The 23,711-nt window shown below is 49.0% G+C and overlaps 1 protein-coding gene across 12 annotated transcripts in view; it reads right to left on the bottom strand.

The window, feature by feature from the left end:
• ELN (elastin) overlaps positions 1 to 23,225 on the bottom strand; it is a 58,829-nt gene extending 35,604 nt beyond the window's left edge. For 6 of the 12 annotated variants that reach the window (XM_083588175.1, XM_083588171.1, XM_083588180.1 and 3 more), the window contains exon 1: positions 23,050 to 23,222. In XM_083588175.1, the coding sequence (XP_083444301.1) occupies positions 23,050 to 23,134 (85 nt within the window). In that variant the 5' untranslated portion in view covers positions 23,135 to 23,222. Of the gene's footprint in view, positions 1 to 23,049 lie in introns of all 12 variants that reach the window. The other 6 variants (XM_083588181.1, XM_083588179.1, XM_083588182.1 and 3 more) reach the window with 3 other exon arrangements.
• Between the last annotated feature and the right edge of the window lie 486 nt (positions 23,226 to 23,711).

The raw sequence follows: 23,711 nt of genomic DNA, 5'->3' as shown, positions 1-23,711 counted from the left end.
TCCCCTCCATCCCCTGCATGGGTCCTTAAAATACTTTTTCTAAAATTACATATTACGTTCTCCACAATTTTCATCTCTCTAAATTATCCATACCTTTTGTTCCTTTACAAGTTATTTTTAAAGTCCAGCTAACATTTGAATTTGTTTACAATGGTCTCCTAAGTAAATGAATTTCCCCCATTCTTTTTTAGAGTCATTATCTTCTTGATTCTTCCAGTCAGTTTTGCCATTTCAGCATCGCCCAGCAGTTTGGCTTGCCACTCTTCCCTAGTTGGGACTGATGGTTCTTTCCATCTTTGGGCTAGTAGCATCCTTGCAGCTGTTGTCGCATACATAAACAGTCCCGGTACCTTTTTCGGTGCCTCCTAACAACATTTTTGTTTAGACAAGCCCACTCAGATGTTTAGAAAATTGATGTGAATTTTAATCTGCTTCCAGTTCTTAATCTGCTATTGTTATTTTAACATTCAGAAAGTCTTAACTTTTGTTGTTAATTCTTCTTATGGATAAGTTCATCGTTTTATCTTTTTGTAAACCTCTTTGAAAGGGTTTTGGGTTTTTTTTGCAATCAAGCAGTGTGTAAAACTTAATAGATAAATAAACAAATAAATCTCCCATCAGCCCCAGTCAGTGTGGTCATGTGATAATTCAGCTGGTGTGAACACAGCTCCCTGTTGATGAGGTTGGAGGATGTTTCAGTCCAAAACATCTGGAGGGGCCTCAGATGCATGGAATCATAGAATACAGTTCTATGAGTTGGAGGGGTACCCAAGGGCCATCTAGTCCAACCCCCTGCAATGCAGGAATCTCAACTAAAGCATCCATGACAGGTGGCCGTCTAAACTCTTGTTGAAAAGCCTCCAATAAAGTCCACTACCTCCCAAGGGAGTTTGTTCCATTGTCAAACAAAGGCCAAGTTGGGCTGTGAACAGGTTTAATTTTTTAGGGGGTGGGGGAAAAAAGGACTCTCTTTCACACACACACACACACACACACACACACACACACCCTCAGCATCCCCCTAATTAGCTAATTAACACTGGGGCCATTCTCTGAAGATTGTTTTTCCTCTCTTCAAACCGTGGGAAAGACAGTCAGTCAAAGGACAGGGCCCTCTCAATCTTCCCTCCCCATGAGCCCAAGCACCCCCACTGAACCTGCACCCAAGGGAGATGAGGCAACTGAGCAAAGACTCATGGACGGCTCAAGCAAGCGAGTCAAGCTGTGCATTGGCAGCAAAACCCCAGTCCATCCCCAAATCAAAGTCGTGAGCCACAGTGCGACTCAGAGGAGCAGATGAGCCATGCCCAGTCTTGCACCCACCACCTCCCGCATTTGAGCTTGGAGCGTATTCTCATAAGCTCTGTAAAAATCACAGAGTGTCTCACAGAATTTCCATAACACTTCCCCCTCCTCTAAAAAAGCAGGGCTGCATGCTTTATCGCAGTAATTTCACACAACAACCGTGAAAGGTAGGCTACAATACTTGGGAGCATGCAAAGAAGGCTTGAGACTGAGGAATCAGCAGCGCCTCCTAGGGAGGTGGTTGTGAAGATGATTCCGTTGGAAGGGACCTCCAAGAGTCATCTAGTCCAACCCTCTGCAATGCAGGAATCACAGCTCCAGAAATAATAATAATAATAATAATAATAATAATAATAATAATAATAATATTTTATTTATACCCTGCCCTCCCCGGCCAGGGCCAGGCTCAGGGCGGCTAACACCAAATATGATTTACAATAAAATGTAATAGAAAAACAACAACAACAACCAAACAAACAAACAGTTAATTAAAATACGGCTTAAAATGCAGCTTAAAATGCAGCCTCATTTTAGTAGAAGCCCATAAAACAAGACCATAAAGGGAGAAAACTTCAGATATTCATCCGAGCCAGCTATCCATGCTGGTCCTACATGGGCCAACAAAAAAAGCCAAGGGAAAATTTATATACCAAATCTCATATAAGGGGTCAGAGTGAGTCTAAGCCGAAGGCCAGGCGGAACAGCTCTGTCTTGCAGGCCCTGTGGAAAGATGTCAAATCCCGCAGGGCCCTAGTCTCTTGTGACAGAGCGTTTCACCACGTCGGGGCCAGTGCTGAAAAGGTCCTGGCCCTAGTTGAAACCAATCTAACCTCCTTGAGGCTTGGAACCTCCAAAGTGTTGTTATTTATGGACCTTAAGGTCCTCCACGGGGCATACCAGGAGAGGCGGTCCCATAGGTACGAGGGTCCTAGGCCAAACCCTGACAGGCGGCCATCCAACCTCTGCTTCGAAAGCTCCACGGAAGGAGTGTCCACCACCTTCCAATAGGGTCCAGACCAGCTCTTACTGCCAGAAATTTTCCTGGTGTTTAGTCGGAATCTCTCATTTGAACCCATTTCCTTTTCCTAAGATGCTGGACTAGATGGGCCTTCAGCCTGATCCAGCAGGATCTCCCTAGGTTCTTCAGGAACTCCCTCCAAAAGGAGGCAGCGAGGGCCACCAGCTTGGATGGATTCCAAAGAGGACTGGGCATCTATCGAAGCCATGATGTCTATGTCCTCCCTCCACAGTTGGAGGCAGTGATGCTGGGAATCACAAATGGCGAATCCTGCTTCTGTGTTTCCCAGTGGTGCATCTGGCCAGCTACTGGGAGAACACGAGGCTGCAACTCGACGACCCAGTGGCCTGATCCAGCAGCCTCTTCTCATGTTCAAGGGTAGGCACCAATTAAGCGCTACCGCCTGAACATCTGCTCTGTCCGTGTTGGAGAGAGCAGTGAAAAAACATCTGGAAACCAGCATAAGAAACAGGCCTCCAATCTTTAGATCAGCAAAACTATCTAGGTTGGTCCCCCCCCCCCACTATTCCCACCCCAACACACACCGATGCCTCTTCTAACCGCCTTCCCTCCCCCGTTCTCCGGAGCGGGTCTAGAACTGGTTTAAAGTTCCGGCATTCTAGCTTAATTGGCTGCTGGACAGCGGCCCAAAGTGAAGTCAACACAAGCCAGAATCCCCAAGACATGCAAGCCAGGGTGAACTGGGAAACAGGCAAGAGGCTTCGCCAAAACGGATGGAGGGAAGGAGGGTGGGAAGAGGAGGGTGATGAAATAAACAGAGACCCGAGGAGGAGCGTGGCTGCCGGCAAGGGGGGATGGCGTTGAGGGAGGAGAAAGGAGCAGGAAGAGGCTCAGATGTATCCCCTTCTGTCTTTTTGGTGGACCAATGTACTGTAGTATCGGACAAGGACTTGGGAAACTAGGGTTCGAATTCTGCCCCTGCTCAGCCATGAAGGTCTCATTGAGGGCTGGTCACTGCCCCTCAGCCTCACCTACCTCACAGGGTTGTTGTGGGGATTAAATGAAGCAGGGGGACCATGCCCGCCACCTAGAGCTCATTGGAGCAGTGGTCTAGCATGGGGAGGAGAGGATAGAGGCCCTGGGTGCAAAATTATTAGGGGGCACAAAATTTCAAAAGAAAAAATACTGGCACTTCCCAGCTTGCTGCTGTCCTCTTCCATGCTGTGATTCCCACCTCCCTGGATTCAGAAAGCGCCTATTTTAAAAGAAATAAGCCCTTGCACAGACTTGCCCGAAACAAACAAAGAAACAGGCAAGCGGAAAGTTGTGTTTGCTTTTCCGCCTGCCTCTGATCTTAAGGTTATCTACAACTCCCAAACTTGGTCCATTTCAGCCCCATGTGAGATCGCCAAGCCCCACCTAGAAAACTTCCTCTTGGCATCTGTGCTAATGGTCCATGGCTTAGGGGGTACATTATTTGCCTCGCCCAGGACATTGGCAACCTATGCTACACCACTGCCTTGGAGAAAAAATGTGGTTCACAAACACAATGAATACATAATACAGTGGTACCTTGGGTTAAGAACTTAATTCATTCCAGAGGTCCGTTCTTAACCTGAAACTGTTCTTAACCTGAGGTATCATTTTAGCTAATGGGGCCTCCTGCTGCCGCCGTGCAATTTCTGTTCTCATCCTGAAGCAAAGTTCTTAACCCAAGGTACTATTTCTGGGTTAGCGGAGTCTGTAACCTGAAGCATCTGTAACCCAAGGTACCACTGTAATACAGAAAATACATCACACTAGATAATCCCAGCCAATGTGGGACCTCCACCCTCCCCATCAGTGTTGCCTACTCTGTGAGGAACACAGGGAGTAACCTTGTACAGAATCAGACCACTGATCCATCTAGTTTAGTACTGTTGACACTGACTGGCAATGGCTCTTCATAGTTTCAAGGAGGAGACAGTCTCAGGTCTACCTGCAGATGCCATTGGGGATGGAACCTGGGACCTTCTGCATTCAGAGCAGATGCTGCACTGCTGAACAACAGTGCTTTCACTAAAAGTAAAGTAAGACTCTAGTCCTCATGGTTCTAGACAAAGAGCTGGTTTAAATAGGCTTTTCCCAAATAGGAGCACAGAGAACTGCCTTTGACAAAGTCAGACCACTGGTCCATGTAGCTCAGTTGGTAAAGCATGAGACTCTTAATCTCAGTGCCAAGGGTTCGAGCCCCACATTGGGTGAAAGATTCCTGCCTTGCAGGGGGTTGGACTAGATGACCCTTAGGGATCCCTTTCAACTCTACAATTCTGATTCTATTATCTGGATCAGCAGTGTCTACACTGACAGTTTCCCCAGAGTTTCAAACAAGGGTCTCCCAGCTCTACCAGGAGACGCCACTCAGTATTGAACCTGGGACATTCTGCGTGCATAGCTGGTGCCCGACCACCGGGCTGCAGCCATTCCTGAGGAAGATCAGCACGATCACCTGCTGCCCAGGAAACAATTAGTTGTGCCGCTTCCGCCTTGCCCAGCAGATGTCGCTGAGGCTTCAATCTGCCCAGGTATGTGCCTGGAGCAATCCTGGCCTTCCCTCGCAGCTGGCTTTGCTAGAGCTCTCTGTGTCTCCTTTGTAAGAAACAAATCAAAACAAAACAAAAACACAATCTTTTGTTTCCTTCCCAAAATTGTCAGTGGCTGTGGGCCAGCTCCCCTCTGCCTCTGCCTGTAATCAGAACATGCTTCTCTCTTTCTTTTTCTCTCTCCCTCCCTCCCCCCCCCCAGCCCCCAGAAAATAGGCCTGCCATCAAACCCAGCCCATTGAGTCCAGAATTCTGCCCCGGAAAACCTTTGACACCAGGAGCTATTTCTCCAGACCAGAGAAGATGAATCGCCATGGGGAAGCTTGTCCAGTTCTGGGCACCACAGTTTAAGAAGGACTCCAGGGGTCATCTAATCTCGCCTCCTGCAATGTAGGAATCACAGCGAAAGATAACCTGGCAGATGGCCATCCAACCTCTGCTTAAAAACCTCCAAGGAAGGAGAGTCCAGCCACTTTCTAAGGTTGTCCACTTGCCTATTGAACATTTCCTACTACCAGAAAATTCTTCCTAGCATTTAGCTGGAATCTGCACAGGCTGCTAGTTTGCTATCAGGGCAAGGTAGCAATGCATTGCTGCTGGTACAAATACCTGTTGAAAACTTAGGACCGCTTTCCTTGCAGGACCACCTGACTCCGTAATGTGCCCACTCAGCTGCATTGCTCTGCAGAACTGGCCCACTTACAGGTGCCACACAACCTCTGCACTTGTGAGAATCTGTTCTTTTAGCATGGCACCACCCAAACTTTGGAACTCCCTGCCTTTTGACATCAGGCAGGAGCCTCGGCTGCACTCTCTACAGCACCTGCTTAAAGATTTTGCTCAGGCAAGCCTGCCCAGGCATGTACGTATGTACTTCAAATCTCTCTTTAGTCTGCCATTAATTTTAATCATTTCCCAAATGTTTTCAATTACTGTTTTTTGATGGATGACTTCTCGTAAACCGTTTGGAGCCTTGATCAAGTGGCATATAGATTTTGTTTAACAAATAAAGCTCTGCCAAAGTGTTGCTCTTGAATTTCCAGGGAAAGGGGACGCAAGACAGGCCATCATTCTCTCTCTCTCTCTCTCTCTCTCTAACCGCAGCTCTGCTGGGCTGTCAGTGAACATGTATAAAATGGAGTTGTTGCAACACACACACACACACACACACACACTCCTTGTGCAATGTGACTCAGGAATGGGCAGCCATGGAGAGCGATTCCAGGAAGTGAGGCGGCTGCACGCAGAGAAACTTGGCAAGTCGGAATCTGATGCCTCGCAGACGGACGACTCTCCGAGATTTATTTGTATTTATCACTCGGCTTATATCTCACCGTCTCCTCAGTCTAAATGCATTGGGTTTTGCAACTGCCGAGCAAAAGGAGAGAGGCCTACAATGCCTTTCCCAAGGAGGGCGTGAAAAAGGCTAGGGATCATTAGGAGAGGAATTGAAAATAACATACCCCTCCAACATCTGTCCAGTGAAAATAGAGATGTCCTATTCCATTATTATTATTATTATTATTATTATTATTATTATTATTATTATCCCCCACCTATCTGATTGGGTTGTCCCAGCATACTGTATTTAAAAACATAATAAAGCATTATACATTGAACAAAAAGTCCCCATACAGCTGCTTTCCGATGTCTGCTAAAGGTTGTACAGTACAGTTACTTATCTCCTTGGCTTGGGGGTCACATAACTCCATACCCTCCAACATTTTTCTGATAAAAATAGGGACATCCGAAGGAATGTCCTCAGGAAAAATGAGACATCAAATCAGAAACCGGGAGAGCTTCTGTAAACCCGTGACTGTCCCTGGAAAATAGTGACACTTGGAGGGTCTGGTTTCAAATTGGATGGGGGACTGGGTGCTGAGATTCCTGCATTGCTGAGTTGGACTAGATGACCCTAATTCTAAAATCCTATGATTTTTAAGTTGGTGAGCATGGCGGCCTCCTGCAAGAATGAGTTGTGCTTCATAAAGAAGTCTTTTATCTGTCCTGATCATCTCACATCCCGCTTCATTGGATATCTGCAAGTTCTTGTGTTAATATGAGAGGGATAGCAGAGCTTTTCTCTGTCCATTTTCTCCAGGCCATGCATGCCATACTTATGGACTGTTGCAAAGGATGGCACTCTTCTCATGCTCAGAGGTGCTTGATTTCCCCCAGACGGTTAGCATCGCAACCATAGTCTAATTAAGCCCCGCTCTACCCCCACTCCCTGTTAGCAAACAGAAAAGGACAGTCGAAGGCTGCTTAATTGTATCACTGATGTTTGTGCCCAGAAAATGAATCAACTTTTGGAAAATGCTCTCTCCCCGCCCCCCCCACCTCCCCATTTTTCCATGGCTTGCTATGAAAAACAAAATGGGGGATTTGGAAAAATAGACTTCTTTCCTAAACTCACTAACCCCCCAGGCGGTTTGCTGCAAACATGAGTGTTTTCAGGGATGGGGGGGGGGTGCCATTTTGCAAATCGAAGCTCTCCCCGCAAAGGATGTAACCGTTTGCATGCAAAGGGTGGGATGGGACTCAGCAAACCCTCCGAAGAGCTCATTGTTTTGCTGCAATGTTTACGTATTTTCATTTCATTAAAAATGAAAATAAAACGGGGCGTGTGCCTTTCCCCCCCTCCTCCGCCAGAAATTTTACAGCTGGAGACGTACAAACAATTGTTTAGAGTTGGCGATTTAGGAACAAGAGAAAGGCACTCTGCGTGAGCCCAGAGTCTTTCTTGCTTGGATTCCACCCCATCCCTGCTCTCAAGTGGCTCGGCTGTAAACAGTTGCCAAGGTCTAAGCTCCAATGAAACCTATATACTAACACGCAGACTGGAAAGAGCAAAACGAAACCTGGAAGATTCAGGGCAAAGGAAAGGAAGTGCACATATTTTAAACAGCGGAACTCCCTCCCACAGGAGGCAGTGATGGCCCACAACTTAGATGGCTTTAAAAGAAGACTAGACGCATTTGTGGAGGAGAGAGCTCTCCATGGCTACTAGCTAGGATGACTCTGTTCCACCTCCGTGGCTGGAGATGGCAATGCTTCCCAAATCCCATTATCTAGAAACCACAGGAGGGGAGAAGGCTCTTGAACTCAGGTCCTGCTTGCTGGTTTCTCACAGGCAGCTGGTTTGGCATCTTTAAGAACAGGATGCTGGACCAGATGGGCCACTGGCCTGATCCAACAGACGCTTCTTATGTTCTTATATCAAGTTTCATACATGTTGCGATGTCTCCCAGAGCATTCTGGGAGTCGCTGTTTTGGTTGGGGCATGTGGAAGGGAGGGAACCCTCATTGCTCTGTCCCCTTTGCAGAACATCAGTTTGCAGGGATTTCCTGAGAGGAATGAGTGAATAGGAAGCCACACTAAGCCTGCCCTGTAAATACAGCCACCAAAAGATCACTGTTGGATTAAAGAGGGTTCATCCCTCCAATTCTACGATTCCAGCATGCCTCACATCTACTAGATAACGATCTGTCTGTCTGTTCTCTTGAGATATTGGTATAATAGAAGGGCATGTTTGCATCTAAATTTTGATATTGGCAGACGCAATTTGGAATGAAGATGGTGGAGCGAACCTTTGCAAACTGCACAGACTTGAAAACTGCATTGATCTGTTAAGTTTCTTAGCATTCCCGAGCAATGATGGGTGCTTCTCATGAACGTCTCCTATTTATAGGCATCTGTTAGCGAGATGCCACAGTCCTCAAGTCAACTCAAGGGGCCTTGTTGACCTCACTGCCCCCCCAAACACCCAAGAGCTGGCCTCCCTGGCTTTCTCTGTGGCCATTGCGCTTTGACTATCCTGATGGTGTGTCCCTCTACTCCAGACATCCTCGCCAATTGCCCCCAGCCCGTTTCCCAGAGCTTACGACAGGTCAAAGAGGCGAGGGTTTGGCATGAGAGCTGGTGCTGTGGGCTCAACGCTGCGGCCTCCCTTGATCTCCTTGGGGAAAATTGAGGCGCCTGCTGTGTGTGAGAGCAGTCCGCAGACAAACAGCAGGGTGGGGGCGGCATTCAGCCGACCTTTCCAGCTCCTCCGGCAGAGCTGCAGCAAAGCTTTGCACAGCCTCGGTGCCAAGTAGGCTGCGACTGGTGTCCCGTAGCAGCATAAGAAGACCCTTCTGGATCAGGCCAAAGGGGGCCCATCTAGTCCAGTATCCTGTTCTCACAGTGGCCCCAGATGCCCCAACTGGAAACTTGCAAGCAGGACCCCAGCACAAGAGCCCTCTCCCCTCCTGTTGTTTCCAGCAGCTGGTATTCAGATGCATTGCTGCCTCTGAGTTTGGAGGCAGAGCACAACCATCATGGTTAATGACCCCTCTCCTCCATGGATTTCTTGAATGCTCTTTTAAAGCCATCTAGGTTGGCGGCCATCACTGCTTCCTGTGGCAATGAGTTCCATAGCCTAGAGGCGGCAGGAAGAACCATCTCAGCTTCCAGGCATAAAGATGCTGGGACAGAGAGGAGATCTTGGCCTTTACTCTCAGGAAGATGTCTTGCCTCTTCTAAAAATGGCACTGGGCATCAAAGCCCGTCTCCCAATTCAGGGAGGCGGAGAGTCAAACTCTCCCACCTCAGCTGTTCTCCTCAGAAACGTGCAAAACCCACCTTGACATTTCACTCTGAACAAAACTCAGCGGCAACTGACACAACGTAGATTGTGAAGGCAAAATGCACTCAACACATGCCCAGAGATGTCTGTGCCTTCTTTTTCATACTCCAGAGGGGAGAAAAACTGACATTCAAAAGAGGTTCTGGGGCCAAAGGTGGCTTTCATGAGCAAAATAACAGCAAACATAAGAACTAAACTTTAGGAAGAACTTTCTGAAAGTAAGAGTTGTTTGACAGTAGAAAGGACTACCTCAGAATGTGGCAGATTCTCCTTCCTTGGAGGTTTTTCAAGAGAGGTTGGATGGCCCCATCTGTCACGGATTCTTGAGCTGTGTTTCCTGCATTACTGGGGTTGGACTAGATGACCCCAAGGGTGACCTTTCAACTCTCCGATTCTCTGATTCTTTACCTGCTTCAGTTTGGAGACGGCGCAGATGCCTCATCTCTTGGCCAGCGCAAGATACAAGTCTGGGAGCTGGCATTTCCGACAAGGGAGGGAGCTTTGTCTGTTATATTTCAAACCAACTTGAATATATTTTTAACCTCTCCTATTTTCATAGATATGATTGTCTTGGCATGGAGGTGTCTGCAGACGCACACATCCAGCAGCAATTGGAGAGAGCTCCTGGGTGGTGGATGGAGAGAGAGAGAGAGAGAGACCTGACTCACACGCAGATGGCCTTCGGAAACTGGACCCAGGAATGGTGATTTTTACGCCGATAATCCACCCTGCCTCCCTCTGGGAAAAGATTATGGGCCTCCCAGCTCCTTCTTACTCACACACCTTCGAGGCTGGCCAATCAGGACTCGGCTGGATGCCTCGGCTTGGCCTAAGGCCCTGAGATAATGGAGTTCCTCAGGCAACAGGCAGCCGGGGAAGATAGCAGGCAGCCTGGATGCTTGTGTCTCTGTGTTGTAGCTGGCTGGCTGGCTGGCTGGCTTGCAAGTGAGCAGGCTAAGCTGGTGCCTGCCAGGTGCGGACAAGGAGGGCAAGAGGAACACACGGGCAGAGGCTACAGAGCAAGAAATGATGCCAGGCACTGCCCCACATTTTGGCTCGCTGGTGCCAAGTTAACAGAGCAGACATAAAAGCTTTAGAGCAGATCCTCCAAGTGTCCTGATTTTCCGGGGACAGTCCTGGATTTACAGAAGCCACCCCAGTTTCTGATCTGATCCTGGAATGTTCCACTTTTCCTTTGGACATTCATTGGAGAAATGTTGGGAAGTATGGAGTATGAGACCCCCCCCCAAGCCAAGGAGATAAGTATACAGAGCTGTTCCATCAGGCCTTTGGCTGAGGCACAGTCTGACCCTCTCCTTTGGGAATCCTCATAGAGCTCTAGCCCAATGGTTGCCATTAATTTGATTCTGAATTGATTTTAGAATGTATTTCTATGAATTAATTGTGATTTTATGTAAACTGTGTTGCTTTTACTGTTGTTAGCTGCTCTGAGCCCAGCTTTGGCTGGGGCAGGCAGGATATAAATAAATTATTATTATTATTATTATTATTATTATTATTATTATTATTATTAAACATTTAGAAGACAGCCCTGTACAGTATAGGGATTTTTTATTTTTTAAAAAAGTTTGTCATTTTATTATGTTTTTATATATGTTGGAAGCTGCCCAGAGTGGCTGGGGCAAACTAGTCAGATGGGCGAGGGGGGGGGGGAGAAGAAGAAGAAGAAGAAGAAGAAGAAGAAGAAGAAGAAGAAGATAGAACATCCCTATTTTCATCGGAGAAATGTTGGAGAGTATGTCAGAGACCTGCTGGGTGAGGCCATTGGCCCATCTGTTCCAGCATCCTCTTCTCACAGTGGCCAAACAGATGCCTCTTCTGCGAAACGTGCAAGCAGGACCCAAGCACACAAGCCCTCTCCCCTCCTCTGGCAGTTCCCAAAAACTGGTATTCAGCCACAGAGGCAGAGTAAAGCCATCCCGGCTAGCATCCATCAATAGCCCTCTGCTCCTCCATGGATTTGTCTAATCCTCTTTTAAAGCCATCCAGGTTGGTAGCCGTCATTGCCTCCTGTAGGTAGAGAAAGGTTTTTTCCCCTCCCTCTCTCTCAGAAAACTAGAAATCATGGACATCCCGGGAAGCCAAACGCTGGGAGATTCAGGACAAGAAAAAGCAACTCCTTCTTCACGCAGAGCAGAGTTAAACTGTGGAACTCACTGCAGCGATGACCACCAACTTGGGTGGCTTTAAAAAGAGGATTGGACAGATTCATGGGCTACTAGGCACGATGGCTGCATGGATGGAAGCAGCAGTGCTTATGAATGCAAGTTGATGGGAACCGCAGGAAGGGAGAGTTGCTCCTGAGATTGAATCCTGCTTGAGGTTTTCCCATTGGGGCATCTGGTTGGCCACTGTGCGAACAGGATGCTGGACTCGATGAGCCACTGGCCTAATCCACCAGGCTCTTCTTAGGCTCTTAAGTCATGTTTTTAATCAAGAAAGTTGGCTGCTATTCCAGCCAATCTGATCCCCACACGGGTCTGTGTTTATCTCCTGTCTGGGAACGTATGTTCAGCTGAAGGTGTGGCCTGGGGTGTCTCAAAAGGGAGAGGGGGGACATTTTCTGGCAAGATAATGAGATTCTGTCCCTACACACACACACACACACACACACACACACACACACACACACCATGTTCCAAAGATGGAGAGCAATGTTTGCAATTGCCGTGATCTCAGACTGAGAATGTTTTCTTGTCACAGGGAAATTAAGGGATCATTTTCTCATTTTCCTCCCAGATTTGTTTCGGGGGTATAAAATTGAGAGGAAGCGAGAAAGGTTGCTCTCTTGGTGGGTGTTAACATTTGGGGGTGGGGGGGCAAGGGATACATTTGTCAACTCTGGAGGTCATTTCCCACCCACCCCACCCCAATCCAAAGCATTGCCAAGGACTTCTGATGGCGCCTCATGCAAATTCCCGCCAGAGGGAAAAGTCTGGAGAGACGTTGAGGAGACCCCCAACAAGCTGCCCTTCTGAAACCTACAGATTTTGTGGGGTGGGCGTGCAAATGGGAACTGGGATTCTGGTGGATCTCCCAGACGCTGGCTGTCCAAATCTCACAGATGAGAAAAGCAGAGGTCGAATGGTCTACCCCACAAAACCACCCATAGAGTCAGTTCCTAACCAGATGTCTCATTGGGAAGTACATGAAGCAGGATTTGAGCACAAGAGCAACACTCCTCTCCTGTGGTTTCCAGGAACTGGTATTCAGAACTGGTATTCCCTCCAACCACGGGGGGAGGGCATAGCCATCATGGCCAATAGCCACTGATAGTCTTATTATTGTCCAATCTTCTTTTAAAGCCATAGAAGTTGGCAGCCATCACGGAGAGCTCCATGGTTGGACTCTGCACTGCTTGAAGGACTTTCTTTTGCCTGAATCTTCAAACACTCAGCGTCCCTGGATGTCCACCAATTCTAGTGTTAGGAGAGATGGAGAAAAACTTTTCCCTAGTCACTTTCTCCATTCCAGGCATCATTTTCTATCGAGTCGCCTCCTCCTCGCCATTTCTCTCAACTAAAGAGTCCCAAATGCTGCCACCTTTCTTCACAAAAAAGCTTCCTTTCCTCCACCCATGTCCCCAAGGCCAAAGCTCAGATCGGGGAAGAGAGGTCAGGAGTTGAGAGTGCCACCAAGTGCCGGCATCTCGTGCCCAGCTGCCTCAGCCTCCCTCCCTCCCCTCTGTGTCCCGCACAACGACAGCCAAGCTAATCGCCTTAGTGCTGAGACACGCCAGGCTCAGGAGGCCCAAGACTGCCGTGGCAGAGATGAATATCATAGAATTTTAGAGCTGGGAGGAACTGCAAGGGTCATCTCCTGCATTATGACTTGGACAAATCAGGTCTGCATCTTCAGTCGAGCAAGTGCAGCCAAATTTCCGGCCCAAATAATAGTTTTTTTCTGAGACTAGAACCAGCTTTTCCAACTCAGTACCCTCCAGATGTTGATGGACCACAACTCCCATCAGCCACCCCGGTCAGTGCAGCTGTGGTTTTTCATCGCTGGTTCTTAGAGGTAGACTGCTTTGGTATATGGAGGCCCCACTCACAAGAATGTTGGGAGCTGCCTTCTATTATACCCTGTCCAGCCACCTCAGTATTTTGACCGGAAGCAGCTCACCAGAGTTTCGGGCAGAGAATTTCTCCCAGCCCTACCTGGAAATGCCAGGAATCGAACCTGGGAACATTTGCATGCTCCGCCACTGAGCTATGACTAGGGACGGGGAGAGAAATACAGCTCAGTTTGCATTTAAAAGCAAGCCTCCCTAATTTGCACTTTACACAAAGCAACATGCAAACTGAAAAAAGAGAACCCATCCTTCAAAATCTGAACATCTCCAGATTTTGCAATGCAGTTCTCCAGCCAAGTTATGTGTACAAAAATCCATACTCTGGGGTAGAGTGTGGCTAAAAAGCATCTAATAGTCAAATAATAAAATAAAATACACCCAAGCATTATGGAAGGGGAAATTGCTTTGCACTAAAAAGCTGACAAATTTTCTTAAGGACTAATTTGTAAACTGATAGGAAAACGTGGGAAACTGAAGGCCGGAAAAATGATAAATTGGTAGGATCTGAAATTGACAGAGCCCACCCCTCAACCCAGCACCGTGGGTGTCAAACTAGCATCCGTGAAAACTGGGTTCAAATCCCCACTGAGTCATGAAGCACAGTTTCCACTTTCAGGCCAGTCTTCATCTTTCAGCATGATGCACCCACCTCGCAGGGCTGTTTTGATGCTCAAGTGACTGAGAAGGCTTTCTACACTGTCATGAGTTCCTTGGGGAAAAGGCAAGAAAAAATGTGTAATAGAATCATTCACCTGTAGAGTTGGAAGGAACCCCTGGGGTCATCTAGTCCAACCCCCTGCAAGGCAGGAATCACAGCTAAACAATCCCTGACAGATGGGCCATCCAACCTCTGCTTAAAAACCTCCAAGGAAGGAGAGTCCACCACCTTCTGTCCACCACCACTGTCAAACAACTCTTACCACCATAAAGGTCTTCCTAATGTCAGAATCACCTTTCTTGCAGTTTGAATCCATTGGTTCGGGCCCTGCCTTCTGGAGCAGCAGAAAACAAGCTTGCTCCATCTTCCTTCAGGTATCTGAAGATGGCTTTCATATCACGTCTCAGTCTCCTTTATTCCAGGCTAAACTCATACCCAGCTCTCTCAACCGTTCCTCATAAGACCCGGTTTCCAAAACCTTGATCATCTTGGTCACCTCCTCTGCACACCTTCCAGGGGTGCTCACAGCCGGACACAGGACTCTAGGTGGTGTCCAACCAAGGCAGATTAGATTGGCCCTATTACTTCCCTTGATCTGGACAGTTGACTTCTGCTGAATCACATTGACCATTTTTGCTGCTGCATCACACTGTTGACTTGCGTTAAGCAGAATACAGTGGGCCTATTGCTATGAACTGGGTGCCTTGATGCCAATTGCTGCATTAATTCCCAAGCCTTCCTCTACTCACGAGGGAGGGGAGAGGCAGCTTAAGAAACTGACTTAACGGCTTAAGCAAGGCCTTGCCATGTCCCGAACAGCTTAAGAAAACACATGAAGGGCATGCAAGCTAGGAAGGAAAGGAACGAGAAAAGCACAATATCTTTATGGGATCAGAGAGGCGAGACTTTCCTTGCCCTCGCATGCAAGTCTCAGATCCCAATCCTTTTTTTGGTTACAGAAGGAGGATAGAAAGCCTAGTAAGGGTCGTTATCTTATCTTGCAGGCCTCTTCTTAACAAAGGTTTCACGAGGACACCATAAGAAATAACATTGGGCCCATGATACATTGGGAAGGAAAACATTGGGGCTGCTAATTTGCCCCAGCTCTAACAAGCAGCTGCTCAGTTTCCGACCACCTCCAAAGCCTTGCAAGTCCCCTTTGTTGCCAGCTCCAAAAATCTGTGAAGTTTTTGTTGATGGAGCAACCTTTTTCTCCCTCCCTTCCTGGCCCCTTGAGTCCAGCATTCTCATTTTGCCTCCAGAGGCCCCGTAGGAACCATGGAAGAAGAACCTGCTGATGACAACCAATCCCTGTTGTTTTGGCTCCCGTGATTTTGTTCTGAGAGGTAGACTTCCTCTGTAGAAGGAGGCCCCCTCATAAGAACACAGTGAAATGCCTTGTGCCACTCTGTAGAGCCAGTTGAGCTTGTTGGTCCATCTAGCTCAGTACTGCCGACATTGGCTGGCAGAGGCTCTCCAAGATTTCAGAGAATCATGGAATTGTAGAATTGGAAGGGATCTCAAAGGGTCGTCTAGTCCAACCCCTTGCAATGCAGGAATCACAGCTCAAGAATCCCTGACAGGTGGCCACCCAACCTCTCTTTTAAAACGTCCAATGAGAGAGAGGCTACCATGTCCCAAAGGAGTCCATTTTGCTGTTGAACAGCTCTTACTGTAAGTTAATAATCATAATCATAATCTATTCATACCCTGCCCATCTGGGTGGGTTTCCCCAGCCACTTGGGCCACTCACAACAGAATATTAAAAACATGATAAGACATCAAATATTAAAAACTTCACTAAACAGGGCTGCCCTTCAGATGTCTTCTAAAAGTCAGGTGGTTGTTTATTTCCTTGACATCTGGTGGGAGGGTGTTCCACAGGGCGGGTGCCACTACCGAGAAGGCCCTCTGCCTGGTTCCCTGTAACTTCACTTCTTGCAATGAGGGAACTGCCAGAAGGCCCTCGGAGCTGGACCTCGGAGAAGGCCCTCCGGGCTGAACGATGGGGGTGGAGATGCTCCTTCAGGTATATGAGATTCTAATGTTTAATCAGAATTTCCTTTCTTGATAATGGGATCCATTGGTTTGGATCCTCCCCTCTAGAGCAGTGCAAAACAAGCTGGCTCCGTCTTTATTATCACTAAAATTTGCAAACTGATGTCGAAATGTGGGGAAATGAAATTCAGATTGCAGGGGGTTGGAGAAGAGGCCTCACTGAGTCCCATCCAACTGTACAATTCTATGATTCCGATTCGAAAAAAATGAGAAACATTTGCCCCTCCCTCCCAGCCGCTACCATTTCTCTGCCTTCCTCCCTCTGCTTCCCAAGGCAACCGGACGCACATATTTCTAGCCTCTTGGCGGGAGGGAAAAACAAGGCGGGAGAAAGCCAAGGGGAGGCGGGAGGAGGAGGGGTTAAGCAACCCTCCCTTCCCCTTCCGCCTCCTATCCTCCTAGCTCAGGCTTCCTCAAACTTGGCCCTCCAGATGTTTTTGGACTACAACTCCCATGATCCCTAGCTGGCAGGACCAGTAGTCAGAGATGATGGGAATTGTAGTCTCAAGACATATGGAGGGCCGAGTTTGAGGAAGCCTGTGACCTAGCTACTGCTTTGCAGAGGCCCATCAGCCTGCAATCCTGCAAGCAGGGCTGCTGTATCTTTAAGTTTTTGCACAGTGTCTGCAACAGTGCTTTTTAATATATACAGTCCAGTCCAGCGGAGTGCATGGTTCCTAGACGTAGGCCCAGGCTCTCACTGAATTCTAAAGATTGCTTTGGAACAGAACCCAAGCCCTGATTCCTCAAAGTTGTTGACCGGTTTAAAGGATCTGAAGGCCTGCCAAACTCAAAAAATGCACCGTCCTGTTTTCCTTAAGCAATTTCCCTGCAATTCTCTGAATGCTTCAATGTGGGAGGAAGGCCACTTGGACCAAGTGGGAGCCACCTCCTAGTAAACACGCCAAGGATCAGCCGACGGGAGGCCACTTCTCCTGGGACAAGCGTGGCCTCATATGTGCCCTATTTTGCAGCAAACGGCCCTCCGATTTGAAAAACTGGCTTGGCGTTTCCCAGACCTTTTGGGGTCACCTCCCCCCCCGCCAACTATTATCATTATAATCACTTGTTAATTTACACCAAACCTTTTTCCCTGAAAGAGAAAATAAACTCATCTCCATTGACCACCACCAAAAAAACAAGAACAAAACACTACGAAAAACATTTTTCAGAATAGTGGTTTGCGTGACCCTCTAAGCAAGGCAAGAGCCCAATAAAATTCAAAGCACCAACAATTAATTGCACATTCATTCAAAAGCCATTTAAAAGTATTTTGACCAATGCAACAAAAACTGATAGAATCACAGCATTGCAAGGTTGGAAGGAATCCCAAGAATCCAACCTCTGGCAATGCAGGAACCACAAAAATCTCAGCTTTTCAAAGGCTGTGGTCATTTCCACCTCCAGCGCCCCCCCCCCGCCACACCCTTGCATCTCAGAGCCACCACCCCCGCCAGGTAATCTGACCACTTGTCAGGGAGTGCTATCCACTTTGAGGACCATTGAACCGGCTGGTCCAAGTCCTGTTTAGCGCTAATGAACTCTCCGAAGGGGGATCTGGGAGGCTTGAAATGAGCCGTCCACAGTCATCAGCACCTGGGCAGCTGGTTAAGCTTGCAGGCTCAGCTAACTTGGCCACTGGGGTGAGATTATTGCATTTCTTCTGAAACTACAGTCATTGTCCCTAAATTTTCATCAATGCATAACAATGAGCAGGTGCACATTTTATGCAAATCTGGATCCTTTCTGGTGGGGGTGGGTGGGTGTATTTGCAAGTTATTATCTTTTAAATTTATTTGGACTCTCTGCCTTTCTCCAGAGCTGGGATTTGAGACAGCGTCCAACCTACCAAATGCAAAGTAACGAAAGCAAACTAGCGGAAAGCAATAATCAAAAGACATCAGAGCACTTTTAGAGGCAGCGATTAAAGCACAAGAGCGTTCTCCCCTCCTGTGTTTTCCAGGAATTGTTACTCAAAAGCATTGCTGCCTCTAACTGTGGAGGCAGAGAAAAGCCATCATGACTAGTAGCCACCAATAGCTTGTGAATTTCTCCAGTCCAAAGCCATCCATATTAGTGGCCGGTCACTGCCTCCAGGGGGAGAGAGCTCCACAATTTACCGTATTTTTCGCTCTATAAGACGCACCAGACCACAAGACACACCTAGTTTTTGGAGGAGGAAAACAAGAAAAAAAATATTCTGAATCTCAGAAACCAGAACAGCAAGAGGGATCGCTGCGCAGTGAAAGCAGCAATCCCTCTTGCTGTTCTGGCTTCTGGGATAGCTGCGCAGCCTGCATTCGCTCCATAAGACGCACACACATTTCCCCTTACTTTTTAGGAGGGAAAAAGTGAGTCTTATAGAGCAAAAAATATGGTAATTCATTGGTGCTCACTTCAGAACACGGCAGGTGGGTGTGAAAAGGCCTTGAGGATCCTTAATGTATAGGAAAATGTGGCGGTCTTTTTCCTGAGTGGAGCTGCACTTCGAATGGGTGTCTGTGTGAGAGGGGAAATTTAAATCCAATTTAACCACTGCCTAAAGCAACACAGAGTAGGAATTACAGACATAAACTGACCTTCTGACCACAGAAGAGAATACTAGCTCGCGTTAAAAACAAAAAACGGCCCGTTTTTGTCATTACCAAAAGAATTTACTAGCCACTGTTAGGAATCTCTAAGCACTCTAGCACCTCATAAAGAAAAACCACCCTCTTGATCATCTGCAAGCTGTGGTCAACCAGCAGGCAATCTCGGCTCACCCCAGGCGACTAGGAAAAGAGCTATTGGGGAGCCCGCTTCCCCTTCTGTGGCCGTTTCCCTTCCAGGAATGAAAGAAGGGGAACTCAGAGCTCTGCCAACTCTCATGAGATCTTTTGTGCACAGAACTCCTGTTTAGGCAGGAGGAAATAGCTGAATTGTAGAGTTGGAAGGGACCCAAAGGGGCATCTAGTCTCTCATAACGGACACACCTTTGTAGGAAAAGTGCAGGCATGCCTCTGGCTTTCAGAGACTCTTTTCTCGCTGATAAATATTTATGGAGAAGCGGCTGTCGGAGGAATGGTGGCGAAATACAGGGGTGTTGTTAATGGGGACCAAGCCCCAGGTCCCAGATTTCCTGCTCCCACTTTTTAACCACAATTTGCCCTTTCCTTGCGAGGTGCTTAGGGGCCTCTATAAACTGCTGTTGAGAACCCAGCCAGCCGCCATCTTCATATGCCCAGAAATTAATCCATATCATGGGCCTGAGGGTCCCGAACCTTCAAACTATTTCATGGATGCTATTTCATAGAACTGTAGAGCTGGAAGAACCCTGAGGACCATCCAGTCGAACCCCTTGCAGTGCAGGAATATGCAGCTGCCCCGTACGGGGATCGAACCTGGAACCTTTGCATTATCAGCACCGTGCTCTAGCCAACTTACTAAGCTATCTAGGCAGACTATCTGGTTACATCCCAGGAGAGCCCAGGAAAAGCAGAGGCGGGGGGGGGGATCTGGCTTACTTCATAGGAACGCAGGAAACTGCCTTCTACCAAGTCAAACCTTTGGTCCATCTAGCTCAGGACAGTCTGCACTGACCAGCAGCTGCTCTCTAGGGGTTCAGGCAGCGGTCTCTCCCAGCTGGGGACAGAACATGGGACCCTTATGCATGTGCAGCCATACTCGGGAGCAATCCCAATTAACACCTGCTTTGCATACTCCAAATTCCCTGCCTCCCAGACCTGCCACACTTTCAGCAATTTGTACAAGGCAGCCTGAACAGCGAACATGCAAAGGGCACCCCCAGCTCCAGCCAGGAGTTTCCCGGTGGCATCGGGGCCGGCTCTGCTGTTGGGCAAAATGAAGAGGAGGCTGCTTCTGGTGGCAGGGAAGCACTGAACAGTGGCAAGGTGATGAAGGAACCAGTTGGGCAGACCAAATAGCCTGGCCACCCCTGCCTTCTCAGCTGACTTGCCACCCTTGGCTGGCAGTAATGGGGTGCTGGTCATGACATTTTACCACCCGAGGCAAAGGGCTGGATGGCAAGATCTCTGCCCTGTCCCAGTGGCCCTGATACAATCTGACTGGACTGATGAATGACTTATTTTGACAAGATCCTCAGCTCTTCCCAAGGCAGCAGAACGGCTTAGGGGGTGCAGAGTAGAGGCTAGCTTAGGGGGCTTGGCAGAGGGGTTGGGGAACTGCTGCCTGCAGCCTGACCCAGCTGCCTCACTCCAAAGAAGGATCCCGCTGCCTGTCCAGTCAGCGTCTCTCTGTGAATTTGGGGACCACCTTCTCACCCCCACCCTGGGCTCCTTTGGGAGGAAGGGGCAAGATATAAATTTACAGTGGTGCCTTGGTACTCAAACGGCTTGGCTCCCAAACAAATCAGCTCCTGAACGCCGCAAACCCGGAAGTGAGTGTTCCGGTTTGCGAACGTTTTTTGGAAGCCGAACGTCCGACGTGGCTTCCGCAGCTTCTGCTTGAGTGCAGGAAACTCCTGCAGCCAATTGGAAGCTGCACCTTGGTTTTCGAACTGTTCCAGGAGTTGAACGGACTCCCGGAACAGATTAAGCTTGAGAACCAAGGTACCACTGTAATAAGGAAGGAAATAAATAAATGTACTCTCGCAGCAAAACGACTTCGGTCTACCAGCATGGAAAAACCCACTCAGAAGGAATAGATGGTGATGGATCGTGTGCGTTCCTCTAGTTCACTTTGGGAGAGAGAGAAGGAGGAATACTTCTTGTCCCATGGAAACGGGACTTAGAATCACAGAATTGTAGAGTTGGAAGGGACCCCAAGGGTCATCTAGTCCAACCCTCTCTTGACTTGAGTGGGCCTGCTTCACCCATCACAGCTACCTCACAGGTTCTCCCATGATGTCACAAAGGTTGTCGCCACCCCCGGCCCCTTACAGCAAAGGGAACATCTGTGACCCTACAGACCCTGTTGGACTCCAACTCCCAGCAGCCAACGATGGGGAATAATGAGAGTTGGAGTCCTGCAATGTCTATGGGGTCACCAGCTTCCCAACCCTGACCGTGGCGATCCTTGGGTGCCCTTCTTCTCCCAGGTCCCAACATTTGAGCCCTAGGCAATCCTTCCCCTCCTGGATGCAGAGGCGATCTGTCAAGCAGGTTGCTTGAGTGAGAAAGCCCAGCCTCCTGAACAGCAGGTCTCTGTCTAGTTTGACCCAGAGATGGGGAATTCTTCCAGCCTATCAGATCTGAGTCTCCCCAAGGAGATTTTTTTTCTTTTAATGGGATCCTCAAGCCGTCACCCCACATGCTTGGACTGAAGCGATGACAGTCCCTGAGGGCGGCAAGGGGAGACAGTACGATCTCGCGGGGAATGCCAAAATAGAAAAGCAAGAGAGTGTGTTTCATTAATGCCTCTTGCTGTGTTCAAAACCCGGGAAGAGCATGTTTTCCAAGAGGACACCCAAGTTGCAGGCAAAGGCGGCGGCTGCTTGGCGGGACCGCGGTGTTCCCAGAGATGGGGCAAAGGCATCCGGGATAGGGGCATCCCTTCTGATGAACCCCATGGGATCCTACGGGCACGACCCACTTCTCCTGCCTGCTTCCCCTTTTTGGATCGAGTGCAAGGCAGGAACCTCACTCGGATCCTGCCCTCCCGCTCCCCATGGGCTTCCCTTTGCCCTCCGACTGGGCAAAGCATCTGTGGTCGCCCAGGGAGAGCCACGGCGTCACCACAGGAGAGTGACCTGTGCAAATTGTGTGGGCCATGCAGGTGGCACATCCTTCTGACATGCAATAATTCATAGGATTGTAGAGCTGGGAGGGACACAGCGACTCAGCTAGTTCAACTCTCTGCAAAGCAGGAACCACAGCTAATTCTTGAGCAACGACCAAACTCACTTGTGGGGGGGAGCTAACCCCCCAACACCAAGGAAGATGAAAGTAAATGTTGGGGTTCAAGAGGAACCCTTTTTACTCTGACGTTCTGTGCCCCAATCCTCAAAGCACTGCTATGGCTCCTCAATGCACTCTGCACATGCTCAGAAACATTGCATTACATGCTTGCACCATCTGAGGGGCTGAGGTTTGGTGTTTGGCAAACACCTTCCAGGGATTCAGTTAAGCCTCTCCTGTCCTCTCCTGGAGTCCACTGGCTTCATATCCTGCCCCCCTTCCATTCAACCACCATGATAGACCCTTAAAGTTTTTCAGTGGTAATATTAGTGACTCCCTGTGGGCAGGCAGCACCTCAGCCACCTTCAGGGTGCACCAGGAAGATTTCAGAGACCCTGGAGATGGTGAGGGGCAGTATCGGGGGCTCCAGACTTTTGCCTCTTGTCACCAACAAGCAGGGAGTAGAGGGATTGGTCCCTGCAGCATGTCTGAGATTTGGAGCAGTGAGTCTTGCTCCGGAGGGGGAGCGGGCACTGAGTTTTTAAAAGGTGCGACGGCAGGTGCCCACCAGTGGGGCAGGAGCTGGAGAGACCCACAGCAGAGGGAGGCAGAGGTGACTCCTCTCAGTCTTGCCCCCCATCCTGCTCCTTGCCGAATTCTACAAGTGCACCTCAGAGGGGAGGCTGTGACAGCCAGTGGCCTGTTGCAAAAAAGTGGGTGCAGGCGGACGTCAGGTGCCCCAATTGCCCAGACGGAACAGCCTCCGCCGCAGATGGCTTGGAAGCGAGGTGGCTCGACAACCCCTTCCAGGGCCGGGGGGAAAAGCATCTGGTCAGAGGCTGTCTGCGGTTTTTGTCCTGAGCCTTCTCTGCTGCTCCCGCTGCCTCTTACCTCCTTGCCACGAAGCCGGGAGACTGGAGAGCAGGAGGACAGTGACAGCCCCGGGAAGGAAGGAAGGAGTCCGTAGCCTGGCCATCTCTCTCGACGCAATGCCCCAGCCCGCTGGCCGCCGGAGTGTTTTATCCTAGCGGAGCTGCTTAATTGCGGCTTCCAAGGATGTAAAAGGGGGGGGGGAGAGAGGGGAGGGATGAGGGGAGGGGACAAGGCTCAGGACACTACGTCATTGGGAGAGGGGGCACACACACACACACACACAGACGGATCTCTCTCTCCAAGAGCCTGGCTTGCCTTTGTAATTTCTCTCTCCCCAGCGCGGGTGGGATCTGTTGCCAAAAGCGAGCTCTGCTGCCAAGAGAGATTTCAGGAAAAAGGGGAGGGAGCTGGAGGGAGGGGGGATCCAGATTGGTACAGCGGCTCCCCCCTCCTTTTAGGGAGGGGGATAAAGTTCTGGCTGAATCAGATGCCCCGGACCAATGCAGGGCATCAAGGCCTGAGGCCAAGAGGACGGGCCAGGAGGCAGTCAGGTTGTGGGACGAGGGGGATGAGGGTCCCGCGTCGGAATGGATTTTGGAAGCGGGGGGTGTCTTGGAATGGAATGTGAGGGGCCCTGAGGATGGGAGCCGGATGGAAACGGGTCCCCGCTGAACAGACAG

This window comes from Podarcis filfolensis, assembly GCF_964270895.1.
Source record: "Podarcis filfolensis genome assembly, chromosome: 15".
In the NCBI taxonomy this organism is placed as follows: Eukaryota; Metazoa; Chordata; class Lepidosauria; order Squamata; family Lacertidae; genus Podarcis; species Podarcis filfolensis.
The sequence above is the reverse complement of the archived record's forward strand: the minus strand, read 5'-3'. Positions and strand labels throughout refer to the sequence as shown.